The following is a 23,764-nucleotide window of genomic DNA, read 5'->3' on the forward strand; positions in this document are numbered from 1 at the left end:
TAAGAACCCTATATTGGGTGATTGACTATAAAGGAGAGTATCTAATAATGCCATAATATACAGGATGTGCAATTAAAAAAAAAATAGGTTTGATTTTCCCCACATTTATTATTCACCCTGTACATTTGAACATAATTATAAATTATTTCTTTTAATCTCATCTAGTAAAAAAATGAGATATATTACTTTGACACACTATTTCGACACCCTCTAGATATATTCTTTTACGTCATGAGGTGCATATCTGGAATTAATCAAGTCATTTTATGACGACATTCCAAGGTCATTTTTAAGATGTTAATAAGACTTTTTTTACGGGTCTTTCGGGCCACTGACGACTAGCGACCACTTATAACTCGAAAATGACATTACTTTGACGAGCCTCTGCTACCAGGACACTTATCTTCAATAATGGTAAAACAAAATTTTGGTATTATGTTGACATAAGTTGTTCAATAATTTAAAAATTGTATGAATCTCTTATAGCTAGGTTGTGTAAAGCAAGCATTACCTTTCCTTTTGCTGGTAGTGCTTCTTTAAATGAAGTATCTTGCTTTGGTATTTTCAGGCCAATTAGATTTAATAGAAATTCAAAGTCTTCAAACTCCATTCTGCAAAAATTTTGAAAAAGTTCACATTTCATTTCTGCGGTTAAATCATTTATTAGATGCGTTTCTCGCTATCGGCTTGTATTTCTGAAAAGGAAAGTCATGAACTAACGCCCTCTTATTTGCCTCAGAATTTTTTTTTTGCTGCCTCAACCTCAAAAGATGCACTTGCAATGATTCTTGCGAATTTGTGCGCCTACGAAATTTACTAAAGCAGGCGCTGACGTTATCAACTCAGTGAAACACAACAAATTGTTGTTGTTCCTGTCACGTCTCGTGGCCAAATTGCTAGGATCATTAAGCCAGTTAATAAACCTATTTAGCTAAGAGATCATATAGTGGCCCTACTACGGCAAAAAGTGACGCGTCGCAAGCGCCATTGATTTCGTAGAAAAGGTAATAATTTTCGACGCATGCCTCTATATTTCACCCACTAACCAGCACTTTGCGCCATTTTCTTTCTAAGCAGCGATATCCACGCACTTTTTTTCATAATGGTTTCATAAGTTCCTGCATTGTTAGTATAGACACTACCTCTATATCGCTAGTATTTATATAAATGAAGCAATAGAATTTTTGCAGCTTCTTTTTAATATTAATTCAAACAATAAACATTTTCGAGTGGTCTATGTTATTATAGATCGGTCTCTGGCTTATCGAGCTGATTTAAGCAGATTTAAGCTGATTTAAGCAACCACCCTTTTTTTGAATAGAAAATCCAACCTCCCATTCACTTTGAAGACTGTTTTGGCCCATTGAAATAAAAAGAAGAACCTAACCTCAAGTACCAAAACGAAACGTTCCTCTTGTCATTTAAATTAAGATAATTCAAAACGATGAGTCTGGCTGACAACATGGAACCAGAAAACGAGAACAGCGAGCAAGCTCCGAATGCAGAAGATATGGAGTTACTGGACTCGTTCAAACGGGAAATGGAAGAGAAATTTCAGCTGAAACAAGCACTAAGGGCAGCCAACCAAAATGCTGCGGCCACCAGACCAAATGATTCCCATTTCACGAAACTAGACTCAAGTTTAAAGAAAAACACTGCTTTTGTTAAAAAAATCAAGAATTTCTCTTCTTCGCAGGTTGAAATATACCTAAAGGACATGACGGGTTTGAACTTATCAAAATATATTTCGGAAATAGCTGCAGCTATAGTTGATTCCAAGCTGAAGATGAACGATGTGCCTGCCGCTGTTAGAATGTGTTCAGTGTTGCACCAAACTTATTCTGAATTCTCACAGCATTTGTTTGAAAATTGGCAGAAAGCCCTGCCTGTTAAAGCTGGGGAAAAAATACAAAATCCAAGCAAATTAAGAGTGGATCTCAGGTTTTATGCCGAACTTCTGCTTGCTGGAATATTTAGCAATAAAAACGCCTTTTCACTTTTGGGTTCAGTACTTACAACTTTGATAAATATGGATAAGGAAGACCATTTTAACATATCTATAATCTTAAGTTTTTGCAAGCACTGTGGAGATGATTATGCCGGCTTAGTACCAAGAAAAATAAGGCAACTGTCTTCAAAGTATGACCTCCCTGTTCCGACAAGCAGCTTTTTACTCCCAGAGAAACAGCAGAATGTAAAAGGTCTTCTTAAGGACTATTATGCCTCTTTAAGTAAACACCTGTTAAAGGATCATCAAGAAATGCAAAATTTTGAAAGACAGAACATGAAAATACTACAAAATAAAGGCGAACTGAGCCAAGAACGGAAAGAAAAATTAGAATTGATGCAGTCCTCTTATGAAAAGCTGCTAGGAAACACTCAAAGTTTTGCTGAAATTTTAGATGAAGATATGCCTGTCCTGAAAGTTCAGTCATTGCCAAAAAGTAATGATGTAAGTAATATTGGCAGTAATGAGGGATAAGGGGTCACTTTTTTAGAGAAATCATATTAAGTAATATACAGAAGGTACTAACACTATACAGTATCTGTTATTAATTTGACTGTTAAAGTCAATAACAAAGCAATGTTGTAGATTGATATGCGATAAACATTTTTAGAGCATGGTTGTAACAGGATCAGGAGCAGATTTTGAAGATAGCTGTACAAGTATAGACAATATTTGGTGTGATATTGAAACACAGAAGTTTTATTGTGACCTACCTGAACTATCTGTGTTCCTTCCCACTTCGTACCTTAAAAATCAACCTCCACCACCCACCGAGGTTGTAACTGAAGAAGTTCTTGATTCTGAATTGCCCAATGAAGATGTGGACGATGATAGTAAGTTACAAGGTTTACAAAAGGTTTGGTAAATGTTTATGTGTATGGTAGGCAGATCAGATGATCAACCTGTGCCGGAAGAAGAGCAAGATGATGCAGCTACCACTAACGCGAGCAATAAAATTGTGTTGGAAGCATTCCTGAACAATCTGCCCAATTGTGTAAACAGGGAAATGATAGATAATGCTGCCATTGATTTTTTGGTGACATTGAATAATAAGCACAATAGAAGGAAACTTTTTAAAGCACTCTTTGGAGTGAATAGAACAAGGTATGTTTATGGTATTATGATTGTCTTCAACATAAAAATGTAGCTTCAACTAAAGAGGAATGAACTTTATGTTGCTTTTAAAAATGAACGAGGGAATATTAAAATTGATTCACTGTTAAATAAAATTTACACTCAAAAAGTAAAAATGGTGACCAAAGATTAATTTGTGGGATACTTTATAACCTAAAATTATCAGTCTCAAGGCCAGCGAACAAAAATACAATAAAATGATTTTTTCCCCCGTCAGCCTGTTAAAGCATATGTAGGATTATATTAAACATATGTAAACATTATTAAAAATGATCTCTAATCCAAAAATGTTAGGTTAGATCTACTGCCTTTTTACGCGCGTTTCGTCGCCATCTTGTACCCTGCTTTGCCCGAAGTCGGCAACGAGCTATGCCAAATGTTGCGTCAAGATTTCAAGTACCACGTGCGGAAAAAAGATCAAATCAACATTGAATCGAAAATCAAAGTGGTAAGATTCATCGGCGAACTGGTGAAATTCAAGCTCTACTCTAAAATAGAGGCTCTCTACTGCCTGAAAATCCTCCTCAACGATTTCTCGCATCACCACATCGAAATGGTGTGTAATTTGCTAGAGGTGTGTGGTCGGTTTTTGTACTGCAGCCCCGAATCACATCCGAGGACCAAAGTGTACCTGGAACAAATGATGCGCAAGAAGGCCGTCATGGCGCTAGATTCGCGATATGTCACTCAAATCGAAAACGCTTACTATTACGTTAACCCACCAGAAGCAGTGGCCATAGTTAAAAAGGAGCGTCCCGCGATGCATCAGTTTATCCGGAAACTACTCTACCAGGACTTGCAGAAAAACAACACGGATAAAATAATGAGGCTGATGCGCAAATTAGACTGGACGAGCGAGGAAGTCTCGGCGTATACCATCAAATGCTTGACTGGCTCGTACAATACCAAGTACTTTAACATCCGGTGCTTAGCCAACCTTTTAGCCGGCCTGGTAACGTATCAGGAAGAGGTCGGCCCCAAAGTCGTCGATGGTGTGCTCGAGGACATCAGACTTGGAATGGAAGTAAACTTGCCCAAGTTCAATCAGAGGCGGGTCGCTCAAATCAAGTATCTCGGCGAGTTGTACAACTACAGAATGGTTGAAAGCTCTGACGTCTTTAAGGTGAACAAGCTTTAGTTGCCTACGTTCATTTAGTAACTATTTAAAAACCAAACTAACATATATAAACAAAGCGCTAAAAATAGTAATAATAATAATAATATAAAAAAATGTGTCTAGTTTTCTGGGACACTTTTCCTGAATCGCTATGTCAATGTTTCTGCTGTATAATCTTCTCTCCTCTCTCTAACAAACACTCTCTCTCTCTTTCTCTCTCTCTCTTTCTCTCTCTCTCTTTCTCTCTCTCTCTTTCTCTCTCTCTCTTTCTCTCTCTCGCTTTGCGTATCTAAATCTCATAATCAACTTTCTTTCCTTCTTTGTTTCCTAACTAAAGTGTTTGGTATCTTAAGTTATTTTTGCAACTTTGTTTTACCAAGCTTTGTCCCAATACTTAACTTTTCCTTTCATTCCATTTTTGTGTTGATGTCATTTCCATTCCTTAGCCTTAGTGACTCTTAACTTTTCTTTCTCTTTCTTTCTCTATAGTGCCTTTTGCCGTTTGTCTCTCAAATTCTAACTCTTCTAAATACTTTTCATGCACCCGTTCAACTAGATAATCAACATAATATAATTCTTCTTTGGAACACTACTCATTATTTGGATCGCATTTTTCACTATCTGTTTCAGTCGGGAGTGTCGATGTTGTTAAGGGATTATATACTATAACACGTTTTCTGTAGATATCTTACTGAATTTTGCTAGTTCTAACAACTGGATAAAGATTATATCCAACAAATATCAGTTTTTTGTCTAAGAAGTTGTGCTCTATAATTTCCAGGTTTTGTATTCGTTGATATCCTTTGGGGTGTCGATGGATCCTAACGAGCCGTCGCCTTTAGATCCGGTCAACCATCTCTTCAGGATACGACTGGCTTGCGTGCTGTTGGAAACTTGTGGTAATTTCCGCCTTTGATACCTTGCAGCCAATGATTCCTCTATTTCTCATTTCAGGCACCTACTTCAGCAGTGGCAGCAGCAAACGTAAACTCGACTACTACCTGGTCTTCTTGCAGATGTACTACTGGCACAAAAAGGAAGCATTAAAGGAGGTGTTCCCGCCGACGCTGGAGCACATCTTCAAAGAGACACTGTCGACGCTCCGGCCGAAACTTAAACTGTGTCAAAGTTATGAGGAAGCCCAAGTGGAGGTTAATAACATTAGGATCACCCTGGGAGTGGGTAGGGTGATACATCATCTTCCAGTAGATAACATAAGATTGGTAATCTATCATTTTGCAGAAAGCTTGTTGAATGAAACCACAGGCAAAGGTGAGGATGGCGCACTGGACGTCATTGCGGAAACTGACAACGAAGACGTAGCCGACGAGGACGTGTCTGAAGGGGCCGCAGGCCCAGTTACCGACGATACCGCGACTGAAGACGAAACAGTGGAAAATACACAGGGATCTGATGAAGAAGGCGACTTGGAAACGAGCGAGGCGGAAGCGGAGCCCGTTTCTGAATCGCTGGCAATCCCAAAGGGGCCCCGCAAAGTGGAATGTCCTGAAGATGACGAGTTTCTGAGCGCGCTCGACAAAATGGTATCGGAAAACATACAGGAAAGGATGCGCGAACCGGTTAAAACTGGAAACGTGGATATATCGGTGCCGGTGGTTTTGAAGAGCAACGTCAAGAAAAGTTATGAGCAACTACAAGAGAGGACAGAAGATAGCGGCGTCGCAAAGATCGGTTTTGTTTTGATGGTACGCAAGGGAAACAAGCAGCAGTATAAACAGTTCGAGGCGGACGCCGACTCGGAGCTGGCTCAGAACCTTAAAGATCAGGAGCAGGCTCAGAAAGAGGAAAAGGAACGCGTCAAACGGCTTACGCTGAACATTACGGAACGGTTCGAGGAGGAGGATTATCAGGAGTCAATGTCCCAACAGAACAGACCTGTCACACAGAACTTGAACCGCGAAAGGAAGAAGTATCAGCATCCAAGAGGCGCCCCAGACGCAGATCTAATATTTGGCCCCAAGAAAGTGCGATAGCATGCGGAGACAACGGGTTGGCCAAATGGAACTGTCTATTCGCGTTTAAGGATGGAGAATTGAGGCAGGACGATTTTTTTTGAGGAAATCTGCACGTCCAGTTAGGGAGAATTTTCTGAAACGTTAAAATGTATTTGAAGCAAATAAAGTTGTTTTTGAGGAGCGTTTTATTTTCTTTGGTGTCGGCGGTCAAGTTTTCACACCCAGTACTGCAAATGGATGGTTCTGTTAAATGGGTAATACAACTGATTGACTTTTGAAAGAAAACCACATGTGCTTGTTGTAACTAACGGCAATTTCTATCACTTGGAAATGTCAGCACTTTTATAACATAGCATAAGGACACTTATTGACACGTATTCCATGTAACCCATCTAGGATAGCAAAAATTATATTTTGGTATCGGGCAAAACAAAAACATTTAACGAGATCTAGGCATGTTTTGAGAAAATACTGCTTAAACCTATTAGCGCTCTGTCAGCGGCCATGTTGGTTGTTGAAAGTCATTATTTAAAAACTTGAATAAACCTCTTTTTTTATAATTGCTTCATAAATTTCTGTATTATCGGCATAGGCAGGGTCCTCGTTCAACCGACTAGTTCACGATTCGTAAGTATTTGTTAATGTTAACTGTTGATTTCTATATTTTGTTTTTTTATTATTGACTTATTCGGTCTCGTTTTATGTCATTTATTAGATGAGAAAGATCAATTATCTTCAACTTTCGCGAAGGTTCGAGAGGCCTACACAGATAATCTTAGAAAAAAGAGTAGTTCTCGCATCCTTCACGCTTCACCACATCCATTCGGTGACCATGGCAACAACTACAAACATTTCGCTACCGAATCGAGGATCCTATTATGAGTTCCAGCGTTTCAATTCAAAGTTTGAGTTTGGCAAAAAGTATCAAACAGGAAGCAAAAGAAAAGTTAGGAGCGGTCTTGAGCGCCGTTTTGAAGAAAAAATCACTCGCATCGAAATCGTCGGTAGAAAATGCATCTACTTCCACGAGTAGCAGGAACCTGCTGGATAACCACGAGAGGGATGCGGATTACGGCGACGACGAGAAAGTCAACAAGCAGTATATGTTGGATAAGTTCTTGCAAGATACGTCGTGCGTGGGAAACAATGAAATTGACGCCAAACGTCCCGTTCCTAAACCCAGAAAAAACTTGCCCGTAGTGGCCGGTCGTGAGTCCCAATCTAGTGCAAAACAAGAAGCAGTGGGAGATGTGATTCTTCACAACAGCCCAAGCGCTTCAAAGATAACAATAGTCGCCTGCGAACAGGATGAAGTTGAAAAAGAAACCGCAAGTAGTAGTGGTGATGAGAGTAGCTGCAGTCGCCACACATTCGTGGTTAGCAAAGAGGACAAAAAAATTGAAGCGCGTAAGGAAGTCAGCGAAGTAATTGAAGCGACCGTAGTGGAAAAACCCAACCCGACTGTACGTAAAAGCAAAATACCAGCGAAAAATACCAAAACGGCAAAAACCGAATATTTGACAGAGATTTTTATACACAAGACCGATAAGCTGGTGCCGAATCCAATAGTGATTCATCCCGTGGTGAAAATTCACGTGGTCGACATCAAGGCTGGTTGTTATTTCAAGAAAAGCGAGAAGGGTAGGTCTGTAGTGTTTTATTACGAAAACGAATCCAATGATTACATCATGCCGATTATGAGCCGACACTACAACTTGCAAGAAAACAGATCGTTCTTCCCCAAATGGGAGGAGGCGATTTTGTTAAATGAAGATTTCGATTATCTCGTCAATGAGAACGTTGTGCTCTTCTTCGAGGTGTTGGACTTTATTTCCTTCAATGTGCACCAATTTAAAGCGTCTGACAAAGGATGGTTCAAGATTGCGTTCGCTTTCTTGAAGGTGGTGGGGAAAAACAATAACAACGTCAACCGTAAAGTAAGGCTGCAACTGTACCATCATCCGACTGTGTCTATCCAATACTCGGAACCCAATAGATGTCCCGTTTGGGACTACTGGAAGAACCACAAGCTGAAAAAGTATCCATCCACCTTATATGTGACTATCAAACAAGTCATCTCCCCTAGTAAAGTTGTGGATGCGTTTAGGTCTAGAACGCCACTCCAAAAGGAAGCGATACCGAATATCGAAAGAGAAAACGATGACTGCGAAAAGGAAAACGCAGAAGATTTCAAAATTCTGTGGCCCAAGTTTCGGAGGAACGCGAAGAAGCTTCCCGACGAGTGCGTCGAGCGGCTTGAGACATTCGACGAGGGCTGCTTCGTTTTGAAGTTTAGCCACCAGGGCGCATATCTAGCCTGCGCGCTCAAAGCCGGCGAAGATTTTTTGGTCGTCATTTATAAGGTATACGTCCGTTGCCACCAACATTTTTAGTAGCCATTTAACATTTCAAGCCACACGGCTTCGTATCTAAATTTGGGTTACACGAACTAACCAAAACTAAGATTCTGTCAAAAATGTGTAAAAAACAGCTTGTTGCTTGTTCTGAAAAATTTACATTTAGTTCCCAGAACGCTTTACCACTTCAATGAAGAGATCAATTACACTATGGTTTATAAATCCAATGAGTCCATATATTAAATCCAATAATACTTAGTTCTTATCACTATGCAATCTAGATCCAAGAACATAGAACATATTGGTACCAGAATTATTATATTCCCATTAAGTGCATTCTTCTTAACCTTGTGCATTCTTCGTTTGAGGTCAAAGATAAAATAAATTTTATTGATCTCTGAAAAAATTACAACTATAAAAGAAAGTGACTTAAACAAGTCAAGAAAAAAATACTCAACTCACTAGACAGACTATACGAATACAGCATAAAAAATACTCTTCCCCCCACTTACAGGAATTCGACAGTAGACTAAAATAATTTTTTTAGAATTAGCCTTTGCAAATTATAAAGCGCCGTGAATAATATCTCCGAAAACATTGGATCGCTGCCAAACCCGTGAATAATATCTCGGAAGTGGCCGAAGTGGCTTAGAGCGGAAGGTAACGAAACTGACGTCGTAAAATGATATTTTCCGTAAATTCGCTCGGTGCATAATTAGGTATTTTAGGGTATATATTTTTCTACTCCGTACTCTAAAATATCCTAAAAACACATTGGAGACTACAAGGGTTGTTTCGTCGGCGTACATGAAAAAATTTCTCGTATAATGAATTGTTTATTTCTACAGAGAAGCTTCTCCCTGAAAGTAGAGAATTTTTTGGAAATAAAGGCAATATTTAAAGTGAAAGTCGAACTTGATCGAAAAAATAACAATCGTTCATTCACTTTTGTCACCCACATTGTGTATGTGTTCTATAAGTTCAAAGGTGGCTGATTCAGTTGATAAACCTGATAGTGTCTCTTATCTTGGTATTAACATCCGAGTGGAGTTTTAGTAGCTTCAATTAATTGCAGTCAGGCACTTTCGTTTCCATTCACTTAAGAAATGTCGAATGTTTCATAATCGCAAATTTGATTGCAATTAAATGGCCTCATTCGCTCAGTTATCTTCCTGTCTTCCTTTCAGAGGTGGTGAGAGCACCTTTGTTTCTAATCACTCAGAACTGTTAAATATAGACTTTCATGAGCGGAAGTTCTGTTCAATCTCTGACCTCACTTGTTATCTTTCTGTCTTGTCTACTAATCGCCTAATTAATGTCGGGTCTTCTTTCGTAGGTGGAGAATTTCAAAGTGAAAACAAAATTTAAAAACCACCAATGTCTCATATACGCTTTAGTTTGGTCGATAGATGACAAAATGCTTCTGACGGCATCCGCGGACCACACGGTGGCGGTATGGGACGTGGAAAAACGTATCTTTCTACAGGTAAGACTCGAAAATTTTTCAAAAATTTCCATGCAAAATGTCTGCTTGTAAGATATTGCCCCATCCGAGTTTCGTCTACTCGTGCGATATGAACAGCAACAACACAGTGGCGACAGGGTGTTACGACCGGACAGTTAGGTTGTGGAATTTTGAGGGAGCTGAGTTCAGGCTGCACCAAGAACTGGAAGAACATAAGGGATACATAACTTCCGTCTGTTTCTCTAAAAAATCCGACGAACTGCTGTATTCCGCAGACTCTAACGGCGACATTTTGGAATTTCGAATGGAAGAAAAAGACTGGCGTTTGATTAGGTAAAGCACGAAGTGATGTTCGCTAGTCACTTACCGATTCTCCGATCATTGTTAGAAAACTGGAGATTGTGGACCTTAAAGACACGATAATCAACCAAATTGTTCTGTTCCCCAATGAGAAACGAATGCTGGTGCATTCTAGAGATTCGGCCATGCGGGTCGTTTCGATCGCTCATTCCTGTGTCGTCCATTGGCTTTACGGAGCGCTCAACACTCGGTAGATACGTCGTAGTAGGTCAAATGTACAGGATAGGCATTTTAAAACGCGAATATATTTTCGCAGAATTAGGCGCCAGGAAAACTTGTTCCATTGAAAAAGTCAATACCGACAGATGACAGAATAAACGAGATGTTATTGAAATGGCCTCATTTACGAAACTTTGTGATGTGCCAAAAATTTTCCGCCCTTAAAAAACCTCGCTTTTTTAGTTGGTGTACGGTTATGGTTTTTATTAATATACTGCCCCTGAAGGTGTCTTAATTTGATACCCATTAATGGAATTGACTATTGATTATATATCCGGTGATGCATTGCCGAACGGAAGATAGGAAATCCCATGTAGTTTTTTTAGGTGCCCAAATATTGGCTCCCCTGTATATTTTATAGCAAAGTTGTAATATCACTTTTTGAAAATTGCAAAAGGTCAATACAACAAACAGCAGCGAATATTTTCCATGACGCTATTTTCAAGACTTGACGACTTCCAGCTGCACAATGAAATATCAAATAAATGTTGGTTTCAGTAGAGATATGCACATTTGGTTTCACACATTCAAAATAAACTAAGAATGTATTATTTTTTTTAATTATTAATTTATTTAATTTAATATTAATATTTAATTATTTATTATTATTTTTTAATTTTTTAATTGAAACAAACAACCCTCTATTAACAGTTAAACAATAGTCTAAGTGATCATAAAATTCATTTCTAACATTGCTTAGTTGAATATTGTGAATTTTTTTCACATTCTAAGGAAATAACGTTTCGTAAGGGGTTAAGATTTTCAAATTGAACATTTTTATAGATAACACTTTTCAAGATACTCCACAGAAAAAAGTTGTTCAGCGAGAGGTCGGGTGTAATTTTATTCCAGTTGAAAATATTTCCCAAATACTCCATAACCATACGGAAATTATGGGACCAACAATCAGATCTCCAGATCTTCGCGAATAACTTCTTCTAGTGCAGATTCATTATGATTTTGTAATAAGTCCAAATAATATGCAGTAAAATGTTCAAATGCAGTTATTTATTATGGTGCCTTTAGACTCGAATTGGATAATATGTTCAATTGTTGAAATCACGAAAATAAACTGAAAACACACATCGAAGTCTGTTTCCTGCAATATCACTTAATTATGGTTACTTGCAAAATGTATTTTACTGGTTGATCCAATATGTGGCCTATTTACAAAGAATATACTTATGGTGAAATCTTTTTTTTCTAAAAGCTAGCGGCCAATAAGACGTCTATAATGTTCAGCGCGCGTATAATTACAGATTAGTAAATTTTTTTCTTAATATATATTTCACACCAAAATCAGAGTTTTAAGCATATGTTAACAAAAAAATTAAGTTTATATCCTGGTTCAGTTTTAAGCCTAAGCAACCAGTGAATGTCTTCGTCTTCCAGCAGTGGCGTGTTTCTATTTTGAGTTTTGTTTCCTGCTTGTTTATTTGGTTATACTCTGTTGGTTGATTGTTATTATTTTGTAATTGACTATTCTTATATCTCCAGGGAATTTGTACAACAAATTATGAATTATGCACCGGGCAGTGGCAGTGCGTGCGGGCCCGCAGGCACTCGATCGCTATCCAATCGGTCACGTTATAGTGTCCCATTCTGAAATTACATTCACTCTGTGTTTCTGGAGTAGGTATTTCTTATGGCGTCCACTGATCTAACGTTTTACCACAAAATTTGCTTTTAGTAACTATTTTTCTTTAGGCTGCAACCGTTATACCAAGTATTTTTGCTATTTGTGCTGTGATCTCACTCATTAAATAATATGATGTCATTTCAATAACACTCTGTATATGAAAATAAAATAAATTAAATTTTTGATCTAATTCACTTTATTTTCTTGAAGTATTTAGTTTCCGATAAAAGTTATAGCCCGATAGTAAATTTCCTATCCTGAACTTTGAGGGAATCCATTTTACTGATTAAATCGTAGGGTGCAGACCTTTTGCGACCTATCGCCGTGCGGCGTCTACGCGGTGTGCGGCAGTGAGAACGGCCTCGTTATTATGTGGAATACGAAAACCGGGAACGACGAGAAAACTTTGGGAGCCTTCCCACAAAAAGTCGTTCACTGCGTTCAGTTTCACCCCAAACTAAACATGCTAGCCGTTGCTCATTACGGGTCCGACGAGCCTGTCTTGGTTTACTCATCGATGAGCGATTTACCGACGGAAGATCTCAAAGAAAGTGAAGAGAGAAAGGATGTCGCGGACGATGGCGATGCCAAGTGGGATTTCAAACGGATACTTAGGAAAATGGACGAACTGTTGGTGGAGTAAGTTAAGCTTTTGCGTGTTTCAACAATTTTTTAATAAAATATTTTGCATATTAGTGTTTCCATAAGAAAAGGCCTTCCATTTTATTAAACATTTATAATTATACGAAACAATAAAATTACAAACTAAATAAGGTCCAAATTAGTACTCTGATATGCAAACAATACCTACAAAATTCAATTCAATAACATGTACAGGTGATCACTTCGACGCACAATAAGCGGGAGTACCATCACCAGTAGTAGTTCATTTGTACCATCACGACACTAGGTCCACGAGGTATCATTGGTGCCCCACGAATGATTCATGATTATTCATTCATGATTTTTTGAAACTTTTAAAAAAACAATTATTAATAAGTAAACCACTTCTGAGGCAAATCATACAACACCATAACACTTTGTGGACCTGTCAATATAACGCATAAATTTCTTAAATTTCGGGCGAGTACACAAAGTAACCCGCTGGACCGAAACGAACAAAGAACAAAATTACTACGTGTAAAACAGATCGTGGTAGTATGTACATGCGATTCGATAATAATGGCGGTCAGCTTTCAGAAATCTTTGACGTTTTGGAAAATTGCACCGATCTTTGGATCTTCATTACATTCCTAACAGTCAAGTGAAATATAACTCTCCTTAGCCTAACTCTAACTATAGTGCGTCGCTCGCGACGTACCCCTAAGTCTACATTATGAAAATATAAAAAAATATTTTTCAAACCCACAATTTTGATTCAAATCCGTTTTACTCTATCCCCATTTCACTCGAAATTACACTATGGAAACTATTACTTGTTTTAATTTTCTGTTGTATATCGTCGCTTCCCAGGCGCGCTACTCGATTTTGCTAAAGTTTCTCTGGCACTCGTTACTGGACCAGTGCTCGATCAGCTGCTTAGTCATCGCGTCCACAGCGGCCTCCGAGCTTTTCAAGATGCCGCCACGCAGCTGCTTTTTGGTCGCCTCGAGGCTCTGTAACACCATAAAAATCATTGAAATGTACACATTGTTCAGCCATTTTTTGCAATCTTACCTGCTTCGACCCTTTGGCAATTGACTGCATCGCGTGTTTGACGGTCTCTTGATACTTTTCGGGCCAACATAGCTTCGAAATCAACCCTCTACGGAAAACCTCATCCGCTTTTAATTTTTGATTGGTGTACAACAATTCGGCTGCCTATAAATAAGGTTTGAGTAACACCGCGACACATTTATCAACTGAGAATGCATAACAAACAGTCCAATCTCTTTCAACAATCATAAGATCTATATGAATAAAGAAAAAATGTAAAGGTATGATGGAATTAAACATGCCAGAAGGTGAAATCTCGTTCAAAATACCTAAGATTTGCGTAATAAAAGAAGAAAAGGGAAACATGAAATACTTCAAGGTACATGTGCAATTGAATACAAATTATATTTGCGCATCAACTTCCTTCCTAGCTTCACCCTTTGAGGTTATGTCAGCAAATAGTAATATAAGAGTTACTAATTAAGACTTGCAGTGCTATCCATACCAAAAGGTCCAATCGCTTTCAACAAACATACAATTTATATAAAAAAAAAGAAAGTAAATAATTAATTAAAAGAAGCTTACGCTCCTGTTTTAGAAGCGACCCGGTAAAGTGTTGTACAGACATAAAATCTTAAGAAAATCCTGGAGATGAAAAAATGCGAAAAAAACACAACCCTTTTATCTAGAAATGAATTTCTGAAGAGCTGCAATTGAAACTATGAAACTTATTGACATTATGAATGGCAATAACTAGAGTGTGGAAAAGTTGTTTGATGATTCTTAATGGTCTAACGTTGCACAGATAAATCAAGCTAAAGCAAAACAGCTAAATGCAAGTCAGGAACCAGAGGTGTCTCAATAACAATTTCGGAAGAATGCTTGTTATACTCAGATGAATATTGAATATACACATTATTAATGTTTTATAATTAGTATTCAGGAATAAAAACAGCGAAAATACATCCAAACCGCCGCAAAACACAAAGAATAATAACGTAAGTCAAACTAAATAGAAAGTGTCGTTTTACTGTAGCCTCTAGCGTGTACTGCGACCATATACTAAATGTTTGTTATAAAAGGAATACATCCAAAATAACAAATGGCATGAAATACCGTATAATTTTAAAGGGTCAAATTTTAACAAAACAAAACTTACCAAACCATGATTGGCGACATAGGGAACGGTCAAGAGGAATCCGGCCTCGGCGACGCAGCCCAAAGAGCTGTACGGGGTGCTGAACATGGCCGAATCACTGGACACGACGAGATCGAACAGCGCTAACATCGTCACGGAGAGTCCCGCGCACTCGCCCTGCACTCCTGCGACCAGCACTTTCGGAAAGTGAAGCAGGCACTTGACGAACTCGCTACAACGAAAAACAAAACCGAACGTTCACGGACATCTCTTCGTTCGATGCATTACCTGACTTTTTCCGCCAAATCGGAGGCCAAAGCTTTCCGTTCCGAATCCTTCTCGGCAACCAACGTTCTGTAATCGAGCCCCAAGCCGAACACGTCGACTTGGCTCGATCGCAGCAGCACCCCGTTGCAGTCCTTCTCTTTGGAGATGCGATTCAGCGCTACGGTCAGCTCTGCCAATACCTCCACGGTGAAGTAACCGAATGTGTCCTCCAATTGCAAATCGATAGTTACGTGTTTGCCGGTCTTTTTCGCCGTTAACCACTGAAAATTGCCCAGCCTGCTGTCCGCTTTTGTCGTCTTCTGACCGGACGTCGATTGTTCCTCCTTCGCTTGTCCCTGCGGCTGCGGTTCCTCCTCTTTGACTTCCGCCGGTTTCTTTACCCTTGACTTCCGTTTCGGCTGCTTTTCTTTCGCGCCGTCTTCGTCCCAGTCGTCTTGCACGTTATCGGAACTCGACAGGGAACTGCTCGACCTTCTTCTGATCAGGTACGACGTCTCATTGGGAAAAGGGAACGCGGGTGACGCGGGCGGCGTATGAACCGAACTTCGATTCGAATCTTTCGACTTTTGGCGGCCGAGTACGGCGGCGGCGACCGGCACTTTGACCGCCGAATTCGGCGACACGCCATCTTTCTTTCTGAGCGATTTCGGCTGTTCCGAACCGCTGGTGTTCACCAGGTCGGATTTGATCTCGTTCGCCTAGAAACGAGCCCTAATACAGAAAATTGTTTTCCATTATTAACGGAAAAATAATTAAATCGCCCCACCGGAACTTGCAGGGCTGCCTTGCGGGATCACTGAAAGACCACAGAACTAGCGATGATTTTCAAAGAAACTTTCGAAGGTTGTGGAACTTGTAGGTACTGGGTAATTTTGAAAGATAGAAAATAAATGTAAAAAATTTGAAGATTTTTGCTCTGTTATCTTATGCAAATGTCAGAAAAAACAAACGACGATCGCAAGTTGTCAGAATGACAGCAACATCATTTTTTTTAACCCCTTAATGCACATTTTTTTAATCAATTTAGGTACAAAAAAATACATTATTTTTTTTAGCAAATTATTATTTATGCTTATTTTAAATTGTGTACGGTAAATTTTAAAACAAGGTACTACGCAGAGTCCCACGTCACATTCACTGCACCAATAACTTGTTATTTTTCTGATTTTTTGTCCGTGCTGTCTTTTCTTGAAAAACACTGCACAATTTCTATAAGGTACAGTCTTTTTTTCAGTTGGAGGAATAAAGTTAGGAAAATGTCATTCTTTTAGTCGGAATGGTCTCATATGTCTTTGTCGCCCTGCCTTGTTAACGTTTGTACTGAAGTGATATTTTTCTCTCATTTTGTACAAAATAAAAGAGTTAAAAATAGCAAAATCAAATAAATGCATCAATATTTTTTTTATATTATCCCCCGTTTTTTAGTTAGTTGGTAGTCATGTAAGCGTTGATCTACTCTATCGACGCCTCCCATGGTGTTATTGTAGTCCTCAACTAATTTAGGTTTCTTTATGGGTTGCTATCTAGGCAGCCTTGGCTATTTTTAAACAATATGGCTATTGTCCAGAAATCAAATGATAATTATTTTTAAACTGAAATAACTCAAAAAATGAAATGTCAATAAAATGATAATATATAGGGCATTCCATTAAAAAAAAAAGATGTTGCATAAGATAATAGAGCAAGAATCTTTTGTATTTACACTTTTTCTCCTATCTTTCAAAATTAACCCTGTAGATGGGTGTCAAAATATAATGAATAACCCTGTACATACTGGAGAGAGCTTATCAAAACTTTCAAAATGCTAAGCCGAAATTTAAGAGGTCTCATCAAAAAACTTTCCAGAATTCCTCTGAGCTTGGAAAAACCAAAGAATCGAGAACGTTATCCATACACACAGTAAGCTAGGGGAGAGACAACCAATAATAGGATTTCTACACCCCTTCAAGCAGCCTTGGACAGGGGCCGTAATACCATTCAACGGTAGGAGCTCTTTCCTTATAGGAGTTACCTTTAATGTATCACTCAACTGGAATGCTCATCTAGAGAGGACAACCAGCAAAGCGTATAGATCGTTCTGGACATGGCGAAAGGTTTATCGCAAGATGCCATCCCATTTACGACGAATACTAATGAAACACTTATATCATTTGCGAATGATACAGTCCTAATGATGGAAGCCGACACTAGGAGTAATGTTGAATTGCAAATTAAGGTAGATCTTTGCGTAATAACGAACTGGTTTGACGAACACTTAATTACCATAAATTTGAACAAAAAAAAACTGGGTACCCTTTTCTAATAACGCCTTAACATTAGCAAGTAACAATATTGAGGTTTAACTGACAGAGATCTAAATTTTGGCAAGTAGAAATAAAAAACATTGACAAATATCTTGGCATACTATTGGACAGCCAACTGAAATGGGATATTCATATTCAAAGACTATTCTTTCATTAAAAGAAAATCTTTCCTTATACCTTGCAAGAGTGCTAAAAGTTATATTTCAACTTGACCGACAGTATCACTCCTATGCGGAAAAACTCATTATGCACTTTACTAGAGAAAAAATCAAAGAAAACTTAACACAACTATTTGCAAAGAAAAGGATAGGACAGAGAACATTTCTATATGTTGGAAATAAATTATATAACAAAATTCCTGCTGAAATAAAAAATATAACATCTAAAGGGTTCGGCCATAAATTGTCTAACTGGTTAGTGAAAAATTGTCCCACAGTCATTCACTAAGTTTAAAGCTTTGGCTAAAAGCAATTTCAATTAATGCAATCCATTATTTTGGTTTCTCTTCTCTTCTTTTGGTCGGTTTATTTTTGTAGGCTAGGATTATACATTTTACTTTGTCTGGTTTATTTGTAAAATAAAATTAAGCTTGAGTTGAGGAACTCGTCTGCTACCTGTTATGAATTCTATCAAAAATGTTATTCTGATGTCTTATATTCTTGTTTATCCCAAATTCAAATTTAAATTTAATACAATAATAATAATTTATTTGCTTTAAGTATTTATATAATGAGTATCTAAATCCAATAACCAATTTTACAAGGAAAAAGGAGACCAATTTAAAAAAGATTCTAGTTCAGCTCCCAAGGTAAACTATATATAATGCCTATTAATGTTTGACAATGCCAATTACACTAAACTTCTAAAATCCTCTACAAAAAGCACACTGTACGAAAAGGAAGGAAAAAAGACAGAAAAAGAGTCAAACTCCTACGAGGTCCACTTAAAAAGAACTGTATATAAAAAACAAAAAAAGTAACTCATATAATATTAACTTAAAAGAAACTGTTTATATTGATATTTAAATGCGCCCACTGATAATGTTTTTAAATTGTGTGGAATATGTTTAAACGAAATATAAATGTTATAAGTGAAACAGAGAAACAGAATTTTATTTGTTTTTTATTTTACTTGTCCCTCCTAGACAAAAGATGTCAATGAGGGAAAATACCTTTTAGATTGGAATATGCCATTTGGATACATTTGTTGACTTGAGATTTAAATCTTAACTCAGAATCAAAAATTAGCCCAAGATTCCTGCTCACTAATTTTCATTTTAATGTTTTGACACAATCTATCATTATCTATCTGTTCCCAATAACAAAAAAAAATTGATTTCATTATTAACACTATTATTAAACTAAAGCATCCTGTACTCAGTAGAATCTAGCGTTATCTTGAGGTAAAAGCTTGTATCTTATGGGCAATAAACAATGTATTATTATTATTATTATCTCTGGGGTATATCCACTTGCTGTGCACTTTATTATACCATCTGTTGGAAAAAAAGATTATGCGCGTAGCATAAAAACCATTTAAGTGCAAATATTACCTTCTTGACCAGGTCCTTGAATGTTTTCTCGACCGATATTACCGACTTTGCCTTCCGCCTATCGTCTGTGTCGTCGGTATTTTTCAAATCGTACAGCATTTTGATGGCCCCTTCATCACCTAGCAGTTTGTCCACCTCAGACCTTGATTTTTTGGGCTTCACCGTCGCCTTGGCTGCAAATCATAAAGCATAAAAATTCAAATCGTGGCGCTTTTCGCAATTCAAATTCTTCAAGTGTTTGTTTTGCATTTTTCATACACACCTCCAGGAGATTTTATGACCTGGGCGGGTGATAACGACCGCTTCTTGGTAGCTAGCTTCTCCTTTTCTACTTCTCTTTTTTCTGGTTTCTCCTTAGGAGATACTTTTTCCAGCTTTTTTTCAACCAACCTGGACAGTGCAGCCGATCTATCCGCCGATCTGTCTGCCTTCTCGTAAGTCCTCACGGGCTTGGACACGGGTATAAATTTCGTTGGTGGCGGAGACTCCGTCTTTACAGTAGTCGGTTTCGATGGTCGTGCCGGAGCCGCCTCGTCCGGATCCCAAATCACCTGCAGACGCAAAGGACAATAAAAAGCTAATCCACAAAAGCCAATAAACGCGCTACCTTTTTCTTGATGACTCTGGAACTTTTGGTGACGTAGACGGTATCAGAAACAGGTGTCTCTACTTTTGGCTTCAATGCCAGAGGGGAAGTGTTGAGCGGGACGACCTTCTTTTCTGGGCTAGCCTCCGCTGGTTCACTGGTTTTCCGTTTCCGCGAGTAAGTCTTCAGGGCCATATTAACCTTGATTTGCGGCTCCACGTCCAGCAGCAGGGGCGCCGCGGGTTTTTCGTCGGCCAAATTTATCGATTTACCGGGCGAGGGCGGCTCCTCTTCGACCGGAAGCTCCTTGAGATATAACTTTAATAGAATTAGGTCATTCACCTGGAAGAAACAAACTCGGCGTTTACCTTTAAATGACGATTGGTCATGAACTTTTTCCGGGGACTCATACGGGGCAATTCTTGCAGTTGACGCAACGCGATTTCCCGTTCCAAATTTTTTAAATTTGTTTCGTCGGTGGCCGGAGTCACTTTCAACACGGGTTTCGGTAAAACTATACTGTCGTCTCCGTCTCCTAAAAAAATTTCGCGCTCACGGAAAACAGGTATCTGGGGTAATTGAAATGCGTAATTTGGTAAACTAGAAAAATTTGGGGGCAAAAACTCTAAAAATTCCGAGTATTTGCGTGAATTCTATTTCATTTACTTCTGGCGTAATTTGACCAGACAGACCCAAATCGAGAGCAGTCTTTCTTCCTAAAAAACTCCCGACTATCTTTAAATGTACAAATGAATTTTGTTCTGATTTCATTGAGTTGACATATCAACAACATATCATCTTAGATGGTTTTAAAGTTAAAACATGGCAGTGTTCGATAGACTAAATCAATCTGGACAGAGTATAAAAGAAAAATGAAATGAAATGAAAACAACCCATTATTTAACAATAAAAATTATCTCATATTCAGCGTCAAAGCAAAGAAAAATTGACGTCATCCCCAAGACATACTTTCGTTGATCACCTGCGCACTGTTGTTAGCGGCGTAATGCATAAATAGTGTTGGGGCTGATCAATTGACCACTTCATAATTGGCTAGTCAAAAAATGTTTTAAATAACATCTTGTAGTTGTAGAGCGTAATCTATCATAATATGTATTTTATAATATATTATTATTCGTTTGTGATGTCTAATTTTCCTTTAACCCTCTTTAAGGAATATTGGAATACAATACTGAATGCGATACTTAGAGATTCGGAGGATCCCAATAATGATATCGCCAAAATTTGGTTTCCCAAACGATGCGACGGCGACGTAACGCCCAATATAAATAAATATAAATTTCATGGTATTATTATTTTGGTCAATTGACACAACAAAATTTGACCGTGTGTGTGTGCTGTGCAACTGACTAGACGTTGGCAAATCAGATTTATATAGGCCTATGTTTTAAATAAATATTAAATTGAGAGAACCCACGATACAACTCTTGAAACAATTATTTTTGTAATGGTATGCCTTATAACCTTTCCAAATTAAAAGAACTTTGTGTAAGATTTTCTATCTCTCTATAATTTTCCTCCAACTCACGGTATCAAATCGAATCTTAACAAGTTCGTTAATAAACAAATAAGATCTGGATATGAGTTATATTTTTGTTCAACATTGACAAAAACTCATATCCACAGTGTTCTTGTAACAAATCAAAAATCGTCTAAACAAATTTATATTTTGAGAAACCTTTTGTTTTTGCTTTAGAATTTAGAATTAAAAGCGATTGTAATATGAACCTCTTTTGCGGTATTTTGATCTATTGCAGTACACTGCTTGCACTTACGATAATTAACATGTTCAAAATGATGAAATCAACACTTATTTTCAAATAAATTCAATATACATATATACATACATACATTCAATATACTCTTACCCTCTAAAATCGCCAATAAGTCCAAGTTATCCTGGTCAGTTTTTTCACTTTCCACTCTTTTCAGAGCTTCCTTGGGTTTTGGTGTGGTATTAACCTGTGTTGGTGTTGACCCTGTTGCCTTGGCACTGGTGTCTGGAACTTCATCATTACCAGCGAAGCCAGTCAATTTTCTGGCTAATTTTGAAGACAATCTCTTGGCAAATGTTTGCTGACTTTTGTACTGCTCCTGCCTTTTACGGCCCCTCTCTACAATCTCCTTCTCAATTTCTTCTTTGGATACAATTTGACTGGTGAGATTTCGATAAGGAACTTTGACCCCAAGTCTTGGTTTGGGTGATTTGCCATTGAGCACATTCTCAACTGGTTTTGATATATCATGACCCAACACATGCATAGGTATGTCTTGTTTCGGCTTGCGACCCCTTCTACGCTTGGGCTGCAGAACGTCATTTGATTTTGATTCCTGAAAAACATCACTTTGTCACTTTGCCAAGAGATAAAACAACTAAGTACTGTATCAGTTGGGCCTGTAGAGTTTTGAGAAGACTCTCCATCTTGAGAACTTGAATCTTCATACATTACATATAAAGTTTCCTCAGGATTGTCTTCATTCTCTTCTTCAATAGAGTCAAAAGTGTCCGTGTGGGTTGGCAACACCTCTTCACCTTGGATGAGGACTAAAACTTTCCTGACTGTGGGAAAAAACAAGATTGGTAACAAAACATTACCTTCTGTCACTGCTTGTTGCTGCTCTTCTTGACATGGCTGTATTTCCATTGCACTTGGTTCCGATTTTACAGGTTCATCAATTTCTTCCACATATTCAATGTTGTTTTCACTCTCAGCTGGCCTGTCTACCATTTCCTCTTCAGCAATTGGTACACTTGTGACAACAACTTCATCAGTTTCTTCAACAGAACTTCCTTCTGCTGAATGGTCAGGATGGTCCAGAGGCGATTCAGTTTTCTCAACATGAAGCACAGTTTGCCCAACATGGGCTGATACATCTTCGACAACTTCTGCTTCTCCATCAATTTCACTAATTTCAAAGGATTCATCCACTACCTGGACATCTTCACAGATATCATCAGGAGTTGTCACAGTAATGCTAACATCTGTGGATTCTAACACAACTCCTTCTTCCACAGCTTCACCTTCACTGATTTCCTCTATCTGCAAACTACTGGAGGCCTCATCTGGTTGAGGTGGCTCCAAAATATTTTGCTCAACTTCAACATTATCTTGATTGGAAAAGACCTCTTGTTCCCTACTTTGACTTACTGTAGAAGTCTCAGTGACATAATTAGATTCTGAACTTTGAAGCACAAAATCTACATTTTCCTGAGAATGATGGTCAACTATGGTTTGTTGATATTGCTCATTAGTATCTTGAATTTCCTGTATAGTTTCAGTATATTCTTGCTGAACTATCAAATGTTCTGGATTTGGCTGGTATTGTAAAACTTGGGCTTCTGTAACAGTTGGTATTATTTCAGCATTCTCTATCCACTGAGTGTTAAGTTCCATGGGCTCAGGCTGCTGCTGAGTAACAAAAGAACCTTCCGTGGTGTATATATAGGGCGTATCCACACCTTTCTCATTTAAATTGGTGTCAGCATAAGCTTGTATCTGAGGCTCCACACATGAAAGCCTATTGCCCTCCTGTGTATCCATTTTTCTTATTTGGTAATAACTAAAAATTCTTATTCACAAATTAAGCGTTCCTGAAACTAAAATTGAAATGTAAACACCATTACATTTTTTAAATAGATATATTACCTCCCCGTCCGGGAACTATTAAAATCTTTAGGACATCTATTCGAATATTCATCGCACTCTCTACAAAAATCAGATAACTCTATGATTAAATCAACTTCTTAAAACTGTAAAAACTCATATAACTTCATACTGACTCTCAATTATAGTTGTAGTACGCTGTTAATACGTCACCCGCCGCCATAAATCAATGGCGCCATAATAAAACTCAAAAATAACTGAATCAATGTTACCAAAACCACAAATTAAAGCTAAGAAACTAACCAATGTAATGTAATGTAATATATGGCCGAATCATCCC

At 38.1% G+C, this 23,764-nt stretch overlaps 3 protein-coding genes across 7 annotated transcripts; 2 read left to right on the forward strand and 1 right to left on the reverse strand.

The window, feature by feature from the left end:
* The first annotated feature begins 1,388 nt into the window (after nt 1–1,388).
* LOC132698807 (regulator of nonsense transcripts 2) lies at nt 1,389–6,679 on the forward strand. Of its 2 annotated transcripts, XM_060665102.1 has the most exons (7): nt 1,389–2,452; nt 2,619–2,841; nt 2,893–3,112; nt 3,437–4,265; nt 5,041–5,158; nt 5,214–5,441; nt 5,502–6,675. In XM_060665102.1, the coding sequence occupies exons 1-7, from the start codon at nt 1,445–1,447 to the stop codon at nt 6,251–6,253; spliced, it is 3,378 nt and encodes a 1,125-aa protein (XP_060521085.1). In that variant the 5' UTR covers nt 1,389–1,444; the 3' UTR covers nt 6,254–6,675. The 2 variants fall into 2 exon arrangements, with proteins under 2 accessions (XP_060521085.1, XP_060521084.1); XM_060665101.1 differs by having other exon boundaries at nt 5,214–6,679.
* Nucleotides 6,680–6,944: 265 nt separating this feature from the next.
* On the forward strand, nt 6,945–21,582 carry LOC132698808 (jouberin-like). 3 transcript variants are annotated; one of them, XM_060665104.1, is made up of 6 exons: nt 6,951–8,598; nt 9,929–10,078; nt 10,131–10,390; nt 10,446–10,607; nt 12,573–12,914; nt 20,973–21,582. In XM_060665104.1, exons 1-6 carry the CDS (start codon nt 7,114–7,116, stop codon nt 20,992–20,994), a joined length of 2,421 nt encoding a protein of 806 aa, XP_060521087.1. In that variant the 5' UTR covers nt 6,951–7,113; the 3' UTR covers nt 20,995–21,582. The 3 variants fall into 3 exon arrangements, with proteins under 3 accessions (XP_060521089.1, XP_060521087.1, XP_060521086.1); XM_060665103.1 differs by lacking the exon at nt 20,973–21,582 and adding an exon at nt 17,203–19,205; XM_060665106.1 differs by lacking the exons at nt 10,446–10,607; nt 20,973–21,582 and adding an exon at nt 17,203–19,206 and having other exon boundaries at nt 6,945–8,598.
* On the reverse strand, nt 12,927–23,642 carry LOC132698805 (titin homolog). 2 transcript variants are annotated; one of them, XM_060665100.1, is made up of 12 exons: nt 23,467–23,642; nt 22,416–23,417; nt 22,201–22,364; nt 21,688–22,150; nt 20,167–20,333; nt 19,820–20,104; nt 19,475–19,763; nt 19,213–19,385; nt 15,358–16,055; nt 15,091–15,301; nt 13,953–14,096; nt 12,927–13,891 (listed from the first exon to the last, which is right to left on the reverse strand). In XM_060665100.1, the coding sequence occupies exons 2-12, from the start codon at nt 23,359–23,361 to the stop codon at nt 13,754–13,756; spliced, it is 3,678 nt and encodes a 1,225-aa protein (XP_060521083.1). In that variant the 5' UTR covers nt 23,362–23,417; nt 23,467–23,642; the 3' UTR covers nt 12,927–13,753. The 2 variants fall into 2 exon arrangements, with proteins under 2 accessions (XP_060521083.1, XP_060521082.1); XM_060665099.1 differs by having other exon boundaries at nt 19,820–20,116.
* Between the last annotated feature and the right edge of the window lie 122 nt (nt 23,643–23,764).

The sequence above is a fragment of the Cylas formicarius genome, unplaced genomic scaffold (genome assembly GCF_029955315.1).
Source record: "Cylas formicarius isolate icCylForm1 unplaced genomic scaffold, icCylForm1.1 PGA_scaffold_2__14_contigs__length_35257938, whole genome shotgun sequence".
Taxonomy (NCBI): Eukaryota; Metazoa; Arthropoda; class Insecta; order Coleoptera; family Brentidae; genus Cylas; species Cylas formicarius.

Coding starts and splice junctions, on each gene's coding strand:
- LOC132698807 (XM_060665101.1), top strand. CDS start 1,445: ATGAGTCTGGCTGACAACATGGAACCAGAAAACGAGAACAGCGAGCAA. Junction 2,453..2,618: donor CATTGCCAAAAAGTAATGAT/GTAAGTAATATT, acceptor AAACATTTTTAG/AGCATGGTTGTAACAGGATC. Junction 3,113..3,436: donor TTTGGAGTGAATAGAACAAG/GTATGTTTATGG, acceptor CAAAAATGTTAG/GTTAGATCTACTGCCTTTTT.
- LOC132698808 (XM_060665103.1), top strand. CDS start 7,114: ATGAGTTCCAGCGTTTCAATTCAAAGTTTGAGTTTGGCAAAAAGTATC. Junction 8,599..9,928: donor TTTTGGTCGTCATTTATAAG/GTATACGTCCGT, acceptor CTTCTTTCGTAG/GTGGAGAATTTCAAAGTGAA. Junction 10,608..12,572: donor TACGGAGCGCTCAACACTCG/GTAGATACGTCG, acceptor ATTAAATCGTAG/GGTGCAGACCTTTTGCGACC.
- LOC132698805 (XM_060665099.1), bottom strand. CDS start 23,361: ATGGATACACAGGAGGGCAATAGGCTTTCATGTGTGGAGCCTCAGATA. Junction 19,386..19,474: donor GGTCATAAAATCTCCTGGAG/GTGTGTATGAAA, acceptor TATGATTTGCAG/CCAAGGCGACGGTGAAGCCC. Junction 16,056..19,212: donor TCAAGGACCTGGTCAAGAAG/GTAATATTTGCA, acceptor GCTCGTTTCTAG/GCGAACGAGATCAAATCCGA.